At 45.4% G+C, this 17,151-nt stretch overlaps 1 protein-coding gene across 1 annotated transcript in view; it reads right to left on the reverse strand.

The window, feature by feature from the left end:
- Positions 1-13,578: 13,578 nt before the first annotated feature.
- The window catches only part of cdin1 (CDAN1 interacting nuclease 1), an 82,016-nt gene continuing 78,443 nt past the window's right edge, over positions 13,579-17,151 (reverse strand). The window contains exon 12 of the mRNA XM_080750350.1: positions 13,579-14,072. Coding sequence (XP_080606476.1) covers positions 13,895-14,072 — 178 coding nt within the window. The 3' untranslated portion in view covers positions 13,579-13,894. The remainder of the gene's footprint in view (positions 14,073-17,151) is intronic.

Genomic DNA, 17,151 nt, shown 5'->3' on the forward strand with positions numbered 1-17,151 from the left:
TAAAATGTACTTCTTAAAATGAATTCGTCGTGCCTGTTGCTAAGGTATGGCAACATGACTGGTGATGACCGGTCATGTTGCCATACCTTAGCTTTTGCTGAACTGACGCCACTGTGCTGCAGGAATAAAATAAGGAATATTCCCCCTGCACACCGCCGCCGCTGCTGCTGCACAATGCATGCAGCCTGCGCCCTCTTCCTCCTCATGCGGCTTGCAACAATATTAAATGTCCACATAAGAGTGAGTGAGTGAGTGTGTGTGTGTGTGTGTGTGTGTGTGTGTGTGTGTGTGTGTGTGTGTGTGTGTGTGTGTGTGTGTGTGTGCGCGTGTGTGTGTGCGTGCGTGCGTGTGCGCGCTCGTGCGTGTGAGAAGGGAGAGAGAGACAGAGAGAGGCAAGATGTTAATAATGCTTATGATGATGATATCGCCCCTTTCTTCTGAAGAGCATCTGGTAAAGTAGGCTATTCGATCTGCGAGGGGAGAGAGAGAGAGAGAGAGAGAGAGAGAGAGAGAGAGAGAGAGAGAGAGAGAGAGAGAGAGAGAGAGAGAGAGAGAGATTCTGCAAATATTTAGTACTTTTATAGATGCACAGATGCATCTGCTCATGGCTTTGGAACAATGTTGTTTTTTTATTTTTGTTAATATATATATTCCTATTTTCTATGGAAGAAGTGCTGATTTGGATAGTGGTCATTAAAACGTGCACAGAGTGTACAGGGGGTTTGAATGCGTGTCCTTCGCTCTGCAGCTGGCTCTACCCAAATGGCTTGCTTTGGGGGACCGCTCCCCCCTTTCTCTCTCTCTCTCTCTTTTTTAGAGCGGGTTGTTGTGCATGTAGGCCTGTGTGTGTGTGTGTGTGTGTGTGTGTGTGTGTGTGTGTGTGTGTGTGTGTGTGTGTGTGTGTGTGTGTGTGTGTGTGTGTGTGTGTGTGTGCGCGCGCGCACGTTGCCCTCCTTTTTTACATTTCAGCAGTTTTCTCTCCTCTTGCCATAAGGTGTTTCTATGACTACGTTATGTAGGCCCGTGAGTGTGTGTGTGTGTGTGTGTGTGTGTGTGTGTGTGTGTGTGTGTGTGTGTGTGTGTGTGTGTGTGTGTGTGTGTGTGTGCGCGCGCGAGGCTGGGTCAGAGGCGGGGGTCCCTGGGAGAAAAGGCTGCATTTGGGTGATCATTTATCAATGTCAGCCGCATAATGATTCTCCCTGCAGTCCCCTATTGATGAGGATAATTACATTAGCTCAGAGTGACTGATCAATAAAAGCCCAGGGAAAATGGTTTATTATAGCACCGCCGAAAAGGCTTTCTGGGGGAGGGGGTGGTGGTGGGGGTGGGTTGCTGTTGTTTTATTTTATAAAAGTGGGCAGGGGGAGAGTCGAGAGTAACGGAGTGGAGAGAGATAATCGAGTCAGAAGCAAAACTTCATTTTGACGTGGCTTTCGTTTAATGATTTTGCTGTTGCTCGGACTATACTATGCGTCACTGTCGGGCAGAAACCTGGTATCTCCAAGTTTCACATTTGTACATGTTTTCGCAAAGTGTAAAGCCCTGCTTCATCGTACAAGGCCGTCGCACAAAAGTAGTGAAAACATTTTTAAAATGATAAATGCAAAACAAACAGTTTTGGACATACAAGGTTTCCACCGACAACGACGATAGATTTCTTTCTTTTTTCTTTCTCCCAGTAGCTGTAATGCATGCAGGATATTTTTTATTGGTGATGCATGGTATTGGTATGATTTAGAGTGGTCTAGATTTAAAGATGTTTTTCTGTTCAGTGAAATTGTTAATAAGAGGTCTATAATGTGACAAGTGTATTAAGTCATATAGACCTGTACATTTTTAGGTGACTTAAGATGTTAAACTCACATTTTTTTTGTCTTCGCATAGTGACAAATAGCACCATGCAGTCACCAGTCTTACAGCCAGGAAAGTGGTTAAATAAATAAATAGACAAGCCAGTATAGCAAAACAAAACACAAAAAGCGAGGCACGGTTATTTTTTAACCTGGCCTTTTTTTCTCCACATGTTGATGTTCCCATGATGTGAAAAATATAGGTTACAAAAAACACACGAAGGCCACTGTTTAGGTCTAGGGGAACGAATGTTTGACTGCGTGCTGTTGTAGGCCACTTTCTCTCTGCGCTCTCCATCTGTGTGTGTGTATGTGTGTGTGTGTGTGTGTGTGTGTGTGTGTGTGTGTGTGTGTGTGTTCTTTAATTGTCAACAACTTATCCCCTGCAGGAATGTTGCTAACTCTTTCGCCTGCTTCTCCGTGGTGCTCCATGCCAGCTCCCATTTACCACTGATGAACGTGTCTGCAGGAGACAGCTCCATTATCTATTTATCATTTATGATCCCAGCGTCTCCTCCATATACAATGTATACAGTACATATGTATGTACAGCAATATGTTGGTATAGGACCAAATGCGTGTTCCCTTTGAACGGGCCTATAGCTTCTGTCTACTGTATATATATATATATAGGTAATAACACATTTATTATAATTATTTTATGAATAAATAAAATATAGTCTATTTATAAATAATGATCATGAATTAACAATATTTGCCATTTAACTAAGAAAATGAATAGCTACTTAACACGCATGATTAGAATTACAATAAAAAAAATGGGGACATGTTTAAATAACCTAAGGCTAAAACAAAAGTGAACACTTTTATTTTCTAATAGTAATAGGCCGTGTCTGCCTACACAACAGTCGGCTGTTAAATTCAAGATATTTTCTTAATAAAAGGATACACAGAGCGTTAACATGTGTGATCCATTGCAGTGCCTTCAGATCCCAGTATAGCTTAAAGCCAGCACATCATACATTATCTTAAGATATTTAAAATACGACTATAAAAAAGAGAGGCGAGAAGCCTATACTACTGTGGCTATTTATTTGGCATTAGAAGGGGAGAAATGAATGGCTAACAGGATACTATTGAGGGTTTTTTTGCGCTTTGCAAAGTATAGCCGGGTCCTCACACACACACACACACACACACACACACACACACACACACACACACACACACACACACACACACACACACACACACACACACACACACACACACACACACACACACACACTCCAGCCGTGCTCGTCTTCTTCAAAATGAGTGACAGATTTGTTTCCCCCCTCTCAGCTCCCGTAAAACTTAATGATGTAACATTGTATAATTAGTCAGATCACACGTAGCTGCAGGGGTGGCGATGGGCAACTGAAATTGCAATGGCCAGTTTGGGGAGCAGGAAAAAAAAACTAAAGGGGCATTTATGTATTTGTTTGAAGTGCAGAATAGATAAAACGCAATAAAATAAATAAGTGGAGTTTAGTCAAGCCGCGAGGTACACACTGGCCTTTATTTCAATCAGTTAAGATTTAATTAGGCAAAGCCCTGGGCCGGACGATCTGATATTTTCTCATTACGCTTGTTTTTACGCCGAGTGTTAGATTGGCCTAAAGGTTGTCAACATTTGACCAATTCTTCCACTTGGAATGATTAAGGTTCACATAGCTTCAGGATCCATAAGATCTGCAAATAAATGTCGCGTTATTGCATTATATAGGACAGAGCCAGAAGAAGTAACAGCGGTCGAACATATTTATCGTCTGTTTTTTCCCCCCAAGTAGAGTTTTAGAATAGGCGGCCTAATCATTGTATGTATTTAAACCAAAAAGGTTAGAAATATCTTGCGGGTAGCTCAGAGCAGCAAAGTGAGACATTTCACGAGAACGGTAAATAACAGGAGGAGGGCTGGCGATGGGGGAGAGAGAGAGAGAGAGAGAGAGAGAGAGAGAGAGAGAGAGAGAGAGAGAGAGAGAGAGAGAGGACATGCAGAAATAGAGTGCCAGGTTGGAAGACACGGAAAGAGAGAAAGACACGAGGGAGAGAGAGAGAAGAGAGCGCGCAGGGTGAAGCACAGAAATATTGAGAGCGAGACTGAAAGAAAGAGAGAGAGAGAGAGAGAGAGAGAGAGAGAGAGAGGTTGAAGATTCTTCCCCCCATCCTCAGCAAAGCTGCAGAAAGCGGACCCCTGGGTCCACTGTTATTACATCATGGCGACCCCTTCTGGAAGCTAAAGTAAATGTTTAAAGGAGCGAGGAGACAAAGCAGAGCTGTCTGATGTCCTCCTCCTCACACTTGTTGTGACACGCACTGCTGTGGGCCAATGTGGCTCCCCCCTCCACGCACGCACACACTCACACACTTGGAAATATTGAATAATAAGCATTATGTCGGCCTGCTACAATTTCTCAAATCAACTTAAATAAATAAATTGTTTACCCTCATTCATATTCAAATTCAAATCAGGGGGAAAACTGACCTCCCTTTATAGGTGACCTTTAAAGACTTCTGCAGACCGATATACTTACAGGTAATATGCATGTATTAGGTGGCTCCATTGATAGTATAATCGATGAAGATGGATCGTATATAGGCTATAGGGTCAATATTATGTTTTTACACCGGGGACTTGTTGCCAGGCTCTTCTTCCCTGCGTATGCGTGCGTGCGTGCGTGCGTGCGTGTTTGACTTTGGTCTGCGACTGCGTATGCGTTTGCTACAGAGGCGTCAATTGGGTATGGCAAGATATGGCAGCTGCCAAACCTTGGCTACAGGGGGAAAAATAAAAATACTTTTTAAAATAAATGCTATCGTGCCTGTTGCTAAGGTATGGCAACATGACTGGTGGGCGCGCGTGCAAGACACCAGTCATGTTGCCATACCTTAGCTTTTTTCTGAACTGACGCCAGTGGTTATGCTACAGTGGAAAAAAAAAACGAGCCCCCGCAACCAGGGACCACCAAACCATCTCTCCCCATGCATGATACAGCCGTGTTGAGGGGAGCAGCACCACTGAAGTCATCCAGCTCTATGAGACTGAAGGAGGCCTGCTAACACTGGCATCATTAATCACGGCCCCACTTGAAGATTATGACTTTAAAGGATAGAATCGGTAACCATTATCGTCTCGGATGGCACTCGAAACCGCTCCTTATTTTTCAAAACAAAGTAAAATGGTGGAGCCTCATACAAAATGACGGGCGAAAAAGGAGAGGAGAGAGAGAGAGTATTGGGGGGGCGCTAGGCAGCAGACGAGGAGGAAAGGGAGACCGTGTCACTCAGACGAGCTTACAGCCTAACATTTCCTCCTGAGGAAATATCAAGGAGACACAGAGAGACAGAGGGAGAAAGCATTGATTTGATTGCAGTTTCTAATAGCTGGAATTATTGTTGTTGTTATTATTATGATTATTGTTATCATTATTCATAGCCTGCTACTACCAATAATAATAACAATAATAATAATTGGTGAATCCTATTTATCTATTTAGGACGTATAAATTACATTATAAATAGGCTACGGATAAAACCATATTCGCATTATATTTTTATTAACGCAATTAGGCAAACGAATATTTCGTTTGGAATCTAAATAACGTGTCATTTGCACAAACGTGAGAAAAAGGATTTCATGAGATTAACATGGAACTAATTTAAAGTCAATTGAAATAAAACCTTAGTCCTGCATGGTCGTGACTAAATGGTTATACGATTTGAACCAACATTAGAACAAATCCAATCAAATTAGTCGCCCACCTTTACTCAATTAACGATCTCCCTGCAAAGAGAGACAGAGAAGGGATGATCACTAGAACATCAATGAAAAGACCTGAAAGCAGTGGCAAAAAAAATAAGATAATAAAATTAGGCAGTTTACAAAGAAATATTAAATGTGCTATTACAATTAGGCATATATAGGCCTATATATATATTTTAGCCGTTTGTAGCAAGTTATTTGCTTTCATATAGCACAGTGTAAGACTAATCGTTCAGATAAAATGCCTAAAATGATTTCTGAAAGAAAATAGTTCAAGTAATTTGTATTCAGATTGGGGGGGAAGAAAAACGTCACGGAAAGCAGCCCATAAGGCCGACTATTTATTTATAATACTACACTAGTCTGCTCAGATATTGCCAGGTGTTTTGCACGTCCAACCAGCCAGTGAAAAGTCGTTGGCATTCGCCTGCCATAGGAAACGATGTTATTTGAGAAGAAAAGGTTTCTTCATGATGAACGGCAGCCTCCGCCTGAGTTGGAGGCTATGTGTGTAATGTGTAGCCTATAGGTTATGTGTCAGAGGAATAGAAAGAGACAGAGCAAGCAAGAGAGAGACAATATAAAGTATGCGGTTGGTAGTATACAATCATTAGGCAAAGGTGCAACTTGCAAGAGAGAGAGAGTAGAGGGGAGATGGCTTTGCTGCTTATCCTGTGGTGGGAAAAAGTACTCACATGTCTTACTTAGGTAAAAGTATCGATACTGTAATGTAGAAAAATACTCTGTTACAAGTAAAGGTCAGGAATTCAAAATGTACTTGAGTAAAAGAACAAAAGTATTCACATGAAAATGTACCAAAAGTAAAAGTACAAAATGTTGGAAAAAAGCACATCTACAAGCTCACAACGCAAGCTTGGAGAACTGCTATTTTCATACAGCCCATGTATAAAATAGGGCTTAAGTGGTTTATGTATGTTTTATAATATTATAATTCATATCTGCAAAGTAACTAGTAACTAAAGTTTTCAAATAATTGTAGTGTAGTAAAAGTAATAGTTGGATCCGAGATGTAGTGGATCATAAGTAAAAGTATTTGAAATTGGAAATACTCTTTGTAAAGTACAAATATCTCAAAATTGTACTTAAGTGAGTAAATGTACTTAGTTACTTTCCAGCACTGATTCTCTGCTTATCTAATGAGTTAACCCAGTGACTTATAGCTCCAACATTTCCTAGCACAGGGATTTTCCCTGGGTTGGCTCTGACCATATTTGGGTCGGCATCTCTCATTATAGCTCACAGGTGATGTGAAGAAAGGGAAAGGTGTCTGTGTGTATTTTCTGTAATTCTACCAGAAACACATTAAAGACAATGGAGAAATAGGAACACTGTTCATATAATGTTCTGAGCAGATTTTATGTGATTGTAAAAACAACTGCCTGTGTGTGTGTGTGCACAACATGCATGCTTGAGTGTGCATGTGTGAGTATGTGCAGTGATATGTAGCCTCCCTATACCACACCATGGTGTCTGAGTCTGGGGAGGCAGGGCTATAGCAGAGAGATAGCAGGGGCCCTGTTAGCAGTCGGAAGCTTCAGCGCTGAAAAGCAATAGCTTGTGTCAAGAAGTTTTTTTTAACACATCACTGCAGCTGGTGGGAATAAATAGCATCAGGGGATGGCCGAGTTGTGACATAAGCCTATTTGGGTCCGTGTTCACGGGGAGCCAAAGCCCCCCCCCCCACACCAGACAATAAAAGCTGTGTGAAATGACTGTCAAACAAGTGCAACTTTGTTTCTCAACAAGGGGTATCAGCTGCTGTCAATATTCAGATAGCCTTCATCTGCCAATAATGACAAGTGGCTGGCTAGCTATCTTATCTGAGGCCAGGTATAGCGCCCTACCTGGGGGAATAACTGCTTTGCGATAAAGAGCGTCTGGGCCAATAGAAAGGCTCTTGTTTGACGACGAAGAGTTAATGGAGGACGCCACTGGAGACAGGAAGTCTTCAGAAAGTGAAAAGCACTTTATTGCTCACCTGAATGGCCTGGCTAGGGTTTCCCTCGAACCCAATGGGAAAACCACATTACAGGTCTTTACACAGGGTCATTACAACAGGGCATCGGGGGGTTCAAGTGATCCATTGCATTTGAATGACAAACATCACATCTCCCCATTCATTGCACCCTCTTGTGTGATCTGACTATGATCCCCTGTGGGGATGGGGATACTGTCGGTGAAGTGATGTGATGTGCCGGAGGTGCAAGATGTGCAGAATCCTGATCTACTCTTAAAAAAATGATAATCACGCCTAGTGTGAAGTGAGCGGTGCTATTTATGAGTTCATTTCATCAAGTGTCCAATGGGACCCTGGGCGTATAACCAACTTTGAGCCGTCTGTGCCAAGAGGAAGGCCATATCTAGACCAGATGTCGGCCACGCTTCAGTTTACTTAAGCCCCGGACATTTTTTAACACGTTTTTCCCATCGATTTTTGCCCGGGCAAAGCCAAATGTTGGAGCTATAGCTCCTGTTCCAGGAGCACCGCTCCAAAAAATCCAGACGCTATAATAAAATGATCTGCCTATTCACTGCTGTACAGTACATTTGTGTTGGCCCCTTTCACATGATCACTGCCTCCTTCCAGCAACAGGTTCATGGATCCATAACCCACAGCAGGCTGCAACATGACATCATCGCCTCTCTAAAAATGAACTGCAACATCGATCCCTCATGGGCCGACCTCCCATAAGTCAAATATAGAAGATACAGGATATGTGTTTGGATGGAGGTGTATATTTACCTGTCAGCTGGAACTCAAGGACATGGCTGTGGCAAGGTTGTATCCAGCAGCGGCCCCAGAGTGAAGTGTTTTTGGGGTTGAAAATGAGTTGTAAAAGTGACAAACGACCAACATTTCTCAGGCTGGGGAGCACTGGAGCTGGCACGATGCTTGCAGCCAAACAGTTAATTGCTCAGCACAGTGAAGGACCAACAAAATGCTCATAAAGCATCACAGGGAGAGAAAAAAAAAAGAAGTGGAGAAAAAAAGATGAGTCCACTCAAGCTCCTTCCCTTCTCCCTTCATGCTTCCTCCGGCTAGACTGCCGTCTCTGACCCTGCCCTCCACAATTTTCCAGCACAAAAATATTATGTTGCCAGTGGCAACGATTTAATAAAATAACCAATCACATCTGCCCTTTCAAATACTTCCAAAATTAAGCTGAGGCCGCGAACATAATGGAGGATTCCTCTCATCTGTGTTAGGATTGCAGGCCAGGATTTATTGCACGGTGATAAATGATCATATGGCTTGTTTTGACAAATGCAAGGGTACTCATGAATGAGTGTGGGCCTGGTGGCGCGCGCTGCGCCGGGCCCACTGTTATCAGCTGGATTAGTGGTTCTGATGATGTCCTGGATTCAGGCTCTGCTCTGAGAGCCAATCAAAGGCTGTGGTTGATGCATCCCATAATAACCACGCTCATTTCTCCATGGCCACCACCGCCCCCGTACTGTAGTTCCACCTCCTCAGTACATTTATTTCATAATAACGAGCTCGCGACAGCTCTCATCAGGCTCACACACACACACACACGCACAGAGAGTAGCGAACGAGTGAGCCTGGGTTTGTTTTTCCTGTATCAAATTCTGTCTCCAGCCCTCTCCCCCTTCCCTAGAACTACTGCCAGAATCATATTTTCCTACGTCATATTGCTAATCTTGTAGAACGTCAGTAGCGCTCCACCGCTGACCACGAACCCTGCCCACAGCGCTCTCTCTGCTTCAGTTACCATTCCTCTATCCTATGGCTGCCATCTAGGTAGGATGCCTCCCAGTCTCACCCATCTCTGTGCAAGCGTGGACCTGTGGATGTCACCAGATCTACACAAACCCCCCCTACCACCTTCCTAAGAACGGGAGATGACACGGTATCTGGGTCACTTCTGTCATAGTCCAAATGCCACTCATGGGGGCTGACCTTTCCAATGGGCGGCAGTGGAGCAGGCAGCGTCCATGCGGGCTGTCGCCCCTGCTGTCTCACAGCCACAAAGGCATGCTCCCACCATTTCTCTTTCCCTTTCATGCACGACAATGCAGTTTACAGCGAAACGGACAAATCAAAGCTGACAAGCAAATATAGCCCCTGTAAATATGGCTGATATATGGCATCTCGGTTAAACCGGGAACATTGTGGGCTCTCAACAGCTGCAGACACCCAGCGTAGCACCTCTCACTATAGGAGGAACTACAAATAATGCCTTCCAAATGTATTTGAAGGCATGGCGGTCACTTCCAGTTCCGCTCTTTTTACAAATGGGAACTGGAGCTCTAAAGCCATATCTCAATTAGCAAGAAAGCCACTCAACACTTTTCAAAATTCTTTAACTTACAGTAGCGATGCTGTCTGAGATTTGGGTTTCATCCTAACGGAAAGTGACTTGAGTTACCAGGAGGGGTTTCAAATGATACTCTGAGCTGCTCATTTAAGTCTGTCAGACAAATGTGGGTATTTCCGTGGTCAAGCCCTGGGTGCAAGTGATCTGGAGTCACGTCAGTGCTAGGAGAGACCAGGGTACTCAGATCTTCAGACCTCTCAAGTCCCGATTATGGGCTGTGTTTCTGCTTGTCCCACACTGTCAGTGACTCATACGCTACTGAAGTACACGAGACCCCATACTCTACTGCCCCCCACCACCCCAACTCCTTGAGCAAATTGGTTTCCCATCAAACATACCATTGGCCTTCCACCCTGTCAGTCAAACTTTCTCTGCTCTGCCTTTTTAAAAGCACCAAGGCAAGGACCATTTTCTCATGATCCATTGTTGTTCTTTAAAAAAAGAGGCCTCATTATAGTGCAGTGCTTGCTATAAAAAGAAAACTGAAAATGAAAGGAGAAATAGAAAACAAAGCTCTTAACAAATCAGAATCCATTCCAGTTCAGTACTCCTTTTTCCCCACTGCTGTTATTCAACCACGTTAAAAAACAAACACTTTCTAATTCTAAATGGCTCAGCCAATCTCAACTCTTCCGAGCACGGTTTTATTTATTTCCAACCCTGTGATGTCTGGCTGTCCAGAGGAGGCCGAGAGGATCCCCTCTTAAGAGCAGTGTGCTGCCCGGGGGGCAGAAACAGGCCACAGCTCTCCACATAAATAACCCAGCACCTTGGAGGAAGTCCGTTTGGTGGTCTGCTGGAGGGATGGAACCTACCCCTATGTCTCTCCCTGTCTCATTCTCCCCCGTCTCAGTGGGCTATCTGGCAGCTTGGCTGAAGAGGGATAAAACAGCAGGATTTTGGAAGGGATCGGGCCAAGATGTACATCTGAGTGGGTATAGTGGATTTCCAATAGCCTGCGGGTCCGAGCCAGATAGACTGGACACAGCGAGGAGCATCAGACTGATCTGACACGCGGGACTCTGAGATTTGACTTGGAAAGAACAGTAGAATGCCGAATGAAATGTGTAACTAAACAGTTTCCCAAATCGTTTCTTGGCAAATTCTGCAGTAGGCCAAATTCTAGTAGTGATTGATGGTTTCAAGTTATCCTCCTTCAGCCAGCATAGAATATCCCTAATCCCTGCGTGTTACTGAACACCCACATTTTTATGTAATGATTTTTTTTACTGTAGTGTTACTTGAAATTTGTGGGTGAAGATGTCAGAGCATTTTTGCTAAGTGAGTCTAGTTGCTGCTGCTCCCAGTGGATGTAGCGTGTCTCCAGTATCTAAGCCCAGGATCACATTACTCCAGGGCGGAGAGGCTCCTGGCCTCAGGAAGCAGCCTCTCCAGTGGCCTTATTTGGAGAGCGCTCGAGTGCCCCATTGTTGTGACAAGAACAATGAATCTAAAAGGAGACAGCAGACAAGGGCAAGGAAAACACAAAATAAAGACGTCTGGCTCTCAAAAATCATCAGATGGGACCTTTTCTTCCTATATTTGCGCTCGCATCATGGAAACCTCGTCAGCTGACGCGGGTGGCGGGCCCTTGCCTTTGAAGTGGGTTTAAAAAAAGCTGTATTTGGTTTGCATTGTGTGCAGAAACTAATTTATAGGAGTTGACCCCCGCTCCTCTTTTGTGCGACAGCCATCTTGGAAAACAATGGCAGGAAGGCTTGAAACCTAAGAGGAACTGAATCTGCTGTTTTCCATTTTTTTCTGTCCTTATTCAACACAGAAATGTTCCCTCTCAGAGTAAAATGTCTCTGTTTTTGTGTCCGAGAGGAGCCATAAACTGATGTCTAAGCATTCCACGAGCAGGCAATAGGGCCTAGTTTAACTGGACACATGGGGACAGTTGTTTTGTACCACATGGAGCAGGGGGCCTGACAGAGGAAGCCACGGCCGCCTGGTGACCCCGCGCCGACCCCATCGGCCTCCTCGTGGAGGGATCAAGGCCTAGATGGGAGCCGGCTAAAGGTTAGAGGTTTAAGGGTAACAAATCAAGCAACACTTTACTGGTATTTAACCCCCCTTACCCATATCTCTCCAACTCTATAGCTGGTACGCACGCACGCACGCACGCACGCACGCACGCACGCACACACACACAGAGTAAGGTATTATGCTCTTGAGGTGGGAGTGTCCCTCTCTTCAATGACTGTATGTGAGCAGTTCAGGTCTGGGTATGATTAGATTGCAGTGAGGAGGATGAGAGGGAGAGATGCAGAGAACAGGGGTGAAGGAGAGCTTATGATGATCTAACTCCTACTTCACTCTCTCAGCCCGAACCCGAGTCTCTCTGCAGGACAAACAGTACAGCGTTGACTGGAGGAGCCATGGAACCTATGGATCTATTCCAATTCTAAACTATACTATATCTCTCCACAGAGGAGGTAAAAAAACATGGTAAAATATATGTTTGATTCAGTCTTTTAGCTCCAATATGCTGTAACATAATAAAACATGTTACGTATTAGCGTCTCTGATGTGATGGCAGGCTCTCTAACTTTTCCACTTACTTTGGTCTTCTTTGTAAGTGACCAGAACAAAACGTGGACCCCCAGTGCATATCTGCCTCTAAAAACATCATTCAACTTTACGTTCACTTCTGGTTCCTCTGGCCCAGCTGTGTTTCTTCCATTAGGATTTGCTCATAAAAGGGACCGAGCCGTAAACATGTGCTACAGACGACGATTGCTCGGTACCCACTCTCCGCCATCTGCTGTGGGAATCAGGTGTTTTGATGTACCTGTACCACTTGTGTGGTTTATAAGCAGACTTCAATTGTTTCACAGACTGTATTCATTGTTTGTATTCATGGCAGGACATGATTCAAAATGAAGAATTATCTTATCCTTTATTTATACATTAAAAGCATAGGCTTACTGTACATACATCAAACACTTTGAGTAGAACAGAACATAAACACATGAATTAATTACATACTTTGTCATATTATTGCAGGAAACAGTCTTGAAACCAAACAGAAATGCTTCTGATTTCTCCACCAACACTGTAAGGATGCGAGTTAAATTTATCGCCAACCATTAACATTCACAATGAACAAATTGTACAGTGTACGATGGAGAGGTCATTGCGGGGTCTCCGACCCTAATCAGAATTGGATCCCGCCCCCCCCCCCCTGCAGATTGACTGAGAGGGCACTGAGTGACGTAGGTGAAAGTCTGGCCTCCGACGCACCCCTGAACCGCACCTCTCTTATCTGCCTACAGAACGGAGGAGGTGCAGGAGAAGGAGGGGGGAGGGAAGGGCGACGAAGGACATGGCTTTTGGGTTTTGATAAGGAAAAGGCCGTAGTGTCCTGCCACTGGCCTCCTGGCCGTCCACCTCCAGCGGGCCACACAGGGGGCAGAGAGTTGACCGTGACCAGGAAGCCCTCCGAAGACAGTGTTCTCACACAGAGGGGTGGTGAACCTGACCCTAAACCACCGGACCTGGCAGAGGTACAGAAAAGTGTACGTGTGTACGCAGTGGTTCGCCGAGGCGGGGTCAGGCTCGCAGAGACAGAGGGAGGGCGAACAAGAGTGCAAGCGAGACAGAGAGAGAGAATGGGAGAGGGAGGGTGAGGGAGACAGAGTGAGTGCAAAGGAGAAAAAGAGAGAATGGGAGCGGGAGGGAGGAAGAGAGTGAGAGACAGAGGGAGACACACAGAGGGTCAGTTGGAGTTCAGAGGAGATTTTCTTTTTTTCCGCCAGTAGCCTCGTGCTGCAGGAAAGCTAAATTGTTTCCGGGTCCACGTATCCACCTCTCCTTCCTTTCTCTCATCCTCCCGTCTCCCTTCCTTCTCTCTCACACCTCACTGACCTTTATTTTTCCCCTTTCTCCCGCCCTCTACCTCCACCGCAACTCCGTTATCCATCTCTCTGCTCCGTGCTTCTGTCTGGTGCCACCCCGCCGTCCTGACTGGGGCCGAGACACAGAGTGACGATATCAGTGGGGAAGCAGTCTTTGAGCAGGATGCCTCTGTCTCTCTGGCAGTCCAGCTCTCCTATGAAGCCGTACCAGTAGATCACAAGGCCCGGTCCAAACCTGTAGTGGAAAAAGGATACATAACAATAACGGTCAAAAAACACAAGTGTCTCACCTCCACCGTCACGTCAGTATGAGAGTCATAACAGAGAGACATGCAGACAGAACATTAGAGAATGAGAAACAGTTAAGGAACGCAGTGAGAAAAGAGATGGAAAAGAAGGAGGAGCTAAGAGTGACTGATTGATCCGCGAGAGAGATAAGGTCGGCGAGGAGCATTCCTTTGATCTCTGTCCAGGAAACTTGTGCTGAATCAAACAAAAAGCCGCCAGGGAGATAGGATCTTTCTGACACACTGATATGCACTCGATCATATTACAATAGGCACAGAAATAACAATATTCAGACAAATAACAAAAGCTCCAAGCGCGGCCTCAGGAACCACTCATCGGAAGCCTCCGGCGCTCCAACAGAGAGTTCAACAGAAAGGCTGAGGCCTAAACAGCACATCCGCCGAGCTTAGCCCGTCCAGGCCAACATTAGCCAGTCCAGCAGCATCCAGCTGTTTCATTCACTTTAAAAGCCGAAGCAACTTTGCCTGAGTTGGCGAGCGTCACAGTTCCCAAAGAGCTATAAATAATAATGACTCACGGAGCAGCTGAGAAGTCAAGTTCAGACAGTATTTGAATGTAAGGTGTTTCTCCTCCGCCTCCTTTCCTACTCCTAGTCTCATCCTCTCATCCTTCGCAGCTTTTGTGTCTTACAGGCCCTATCGTATATCTGAAGGGCCGTTGAAAGTGCAGAGGCAATTAAAATTGAGTATTTTTTTCCCCACTGAGGATGCGCAACGTTATTTCACTACTCCTCCTGACAAAGGCGATAAATCATCTTTCAAGCTATTTATTATGCCCCGAAGATCCGCCGGTGGCCCCCCTTTGCCTCGTATAGATCATACCTATTCTTTGAACTTTAGCTGCCATGCATAAAGACATGTCACAGTTGAACTCTTGAGAGTCGAGAGCCGCCTTGTCCCCCCCCCCCCCCCCCCCCCCCCCCCCTCACACAAAAACAGATTGAGGGGGTTGGGCCGTACGCTGGTCCCAGACACCATCCTCAGACAGTTAACAGTGTCTTGGGCTCTCCTGAGACCCAGACAGGAAGCTGTCCGAAGGGCCACGGAGAACATCAGGAAGTTCAGCCTCAAGGTAAAGTGCACAGAGAGAACTTAACTCGTCATCAATCATTTCCTATTACAAAATACTGAAATATTAAATACCCAAACACCCGGTGATACTCACATTAATAACAATTACAGGAGTAGTTAGTCATCCCACGGTGATAGTTTATGACCCTATCCAAAATAATCAGATGTATAACCTTTGAACTTTTACAAGAAATTTTAACAACATCAATAAGCGACACTGCTGCTGGAATAGGTTGTCATGACATCGTCACCTTCGTGCGCGTGCACTGCGCCGTGCGCACACACACACACACACACACACACACACTTTTTTTTTCTTCCACTGAGCCTCGAGGCAGTACTTGTGCTACATACATATGTGCACAGAAACAGACAGACACATGCATGAGAAAATATGCGAGCGAGCGCGCGCGCACACACACACACACACACACACTTTCTCCAACAGGCCCTTAAAGCAATACATGCTCCCGCACCCCGTCCTGCATTCCGTGTTTTACAGTGTGTGATTTACGGTGCTGTATCTATGAGCGAACGGGCCAAAGCTAACAGCCCCGGAGAAAGCCCACAGATGCACACTGCAAGTTCACCACAATGTCACACACATAGCTCAGCCTCTCAGCACTACGCACAGGGCTCTAGGCCCCCTTTCTCTCTCTCTCTCTCATCATAGCCCAGGTCCACCACTGCACACATGGACCGCCAACTCTTAATATGGAAATGTTATGGAAACAAAACCTAAACATTTACATTAGATGACTTTAGAAAAGGGGTTACGACGCTCCTCTTTATATTCCGCCGCTACGCTTCTACGTATTCCCCCACGTTTCTGGATGGGAGTGGGGATGGGAATGGGGAGGAGGGTGCGCCGTGCGGAGGAGGGCGAGGTGCATGGTGGGGAGTGGGTGGGGGGCGGGGTAGTTCGCAGAGAGGGGGAGAGGCAACCTTCTGAAAAGGTTAAAACTGTACATCAACAGATAAGGCGGCGGCGTGCGATACATCATGTCCCGGGCCTGTCAGGGAGGCCAGGCACAAATTGAAACAAGCAAAATTATAAACACAGGGGAGCAATGTCACCAAGGCCTTCTCCATACCGTAAAGAAAATAAATCGTCGTTGTCTCGTGGAAACCTCGTATGTCCAAAACCGTTCGTTCTGTATTTATCATTTTAAAAAAATGAACTGAACTAGTGAAAACAGCCGATCTACAAGCACACAACGCCTCGCGGCGCGAGGCGTTGTGTGTGCTTGTAGATCGGCTGTTTTCACTACTTTTGTGCAACTGCCTTGTATGATGAAGCAGTGCTTTACTTTTGCGAAAAGAAATTGCAAATTTGAAACTTGGAGATACAAGGTTTCTGCCCGACAGTGACGAAATGGACTATGAATCCGACTCAGAATTAATACAAGTCAATACCGCGGGACCTTGAGGTAAAATCACAGAGACGGGGCCAGAAACAATAACACTGGTTCTGATGGGGGTGGGGTGAAAAGGTAGGGAGAGGTCAGCGGGTCAAGGCTGAGTATGATGACTGCGGCACGAGATTCACAAGAAAAAGTTCTAAGCGGCATCCAGGCACGATCAGCGGAGGGAGTAAATATAAATATATGGGGGAGGCCCCCTTTATATACTTCCTCGAAAAGTTACAAGGGCTGACGCGGTGATTGGAGGCTTGGAGTTGAGAGTTTGTAGTGCTAATTGTGGCTTATTATGTGGGCTGGATCCTCTTAACCTGGTGCGTGCTTATTATACGCAGCGCTTCAGAGTACAAGTCAGCCATCTTCCAATAAACACCTAACCGTGTAACGAGTTGGTGAAATTGTTTGTGAAATGGAGCTAATTTCGGTGAAGGGGGACGCTTGACGAGCCTGGGCGTGGACCGCCGCTGCCAAGGCTTACTGTCGTTAGTGTTAACGAGCGGGTGGCGGTTGCTTT

Source organism: Nannobrachium achirus (genome assembly GCF_963921795.1).
Source record: "Nannobrachium achirus genome assembly, chromosome: 20".
NCBI classification, from domain to species: Eukaryota; Metazoa; Chordata; class Actinopteri; order Myctophiformes; family Myctophidae; genus Nannobrachium; species Nannobrachium achirus.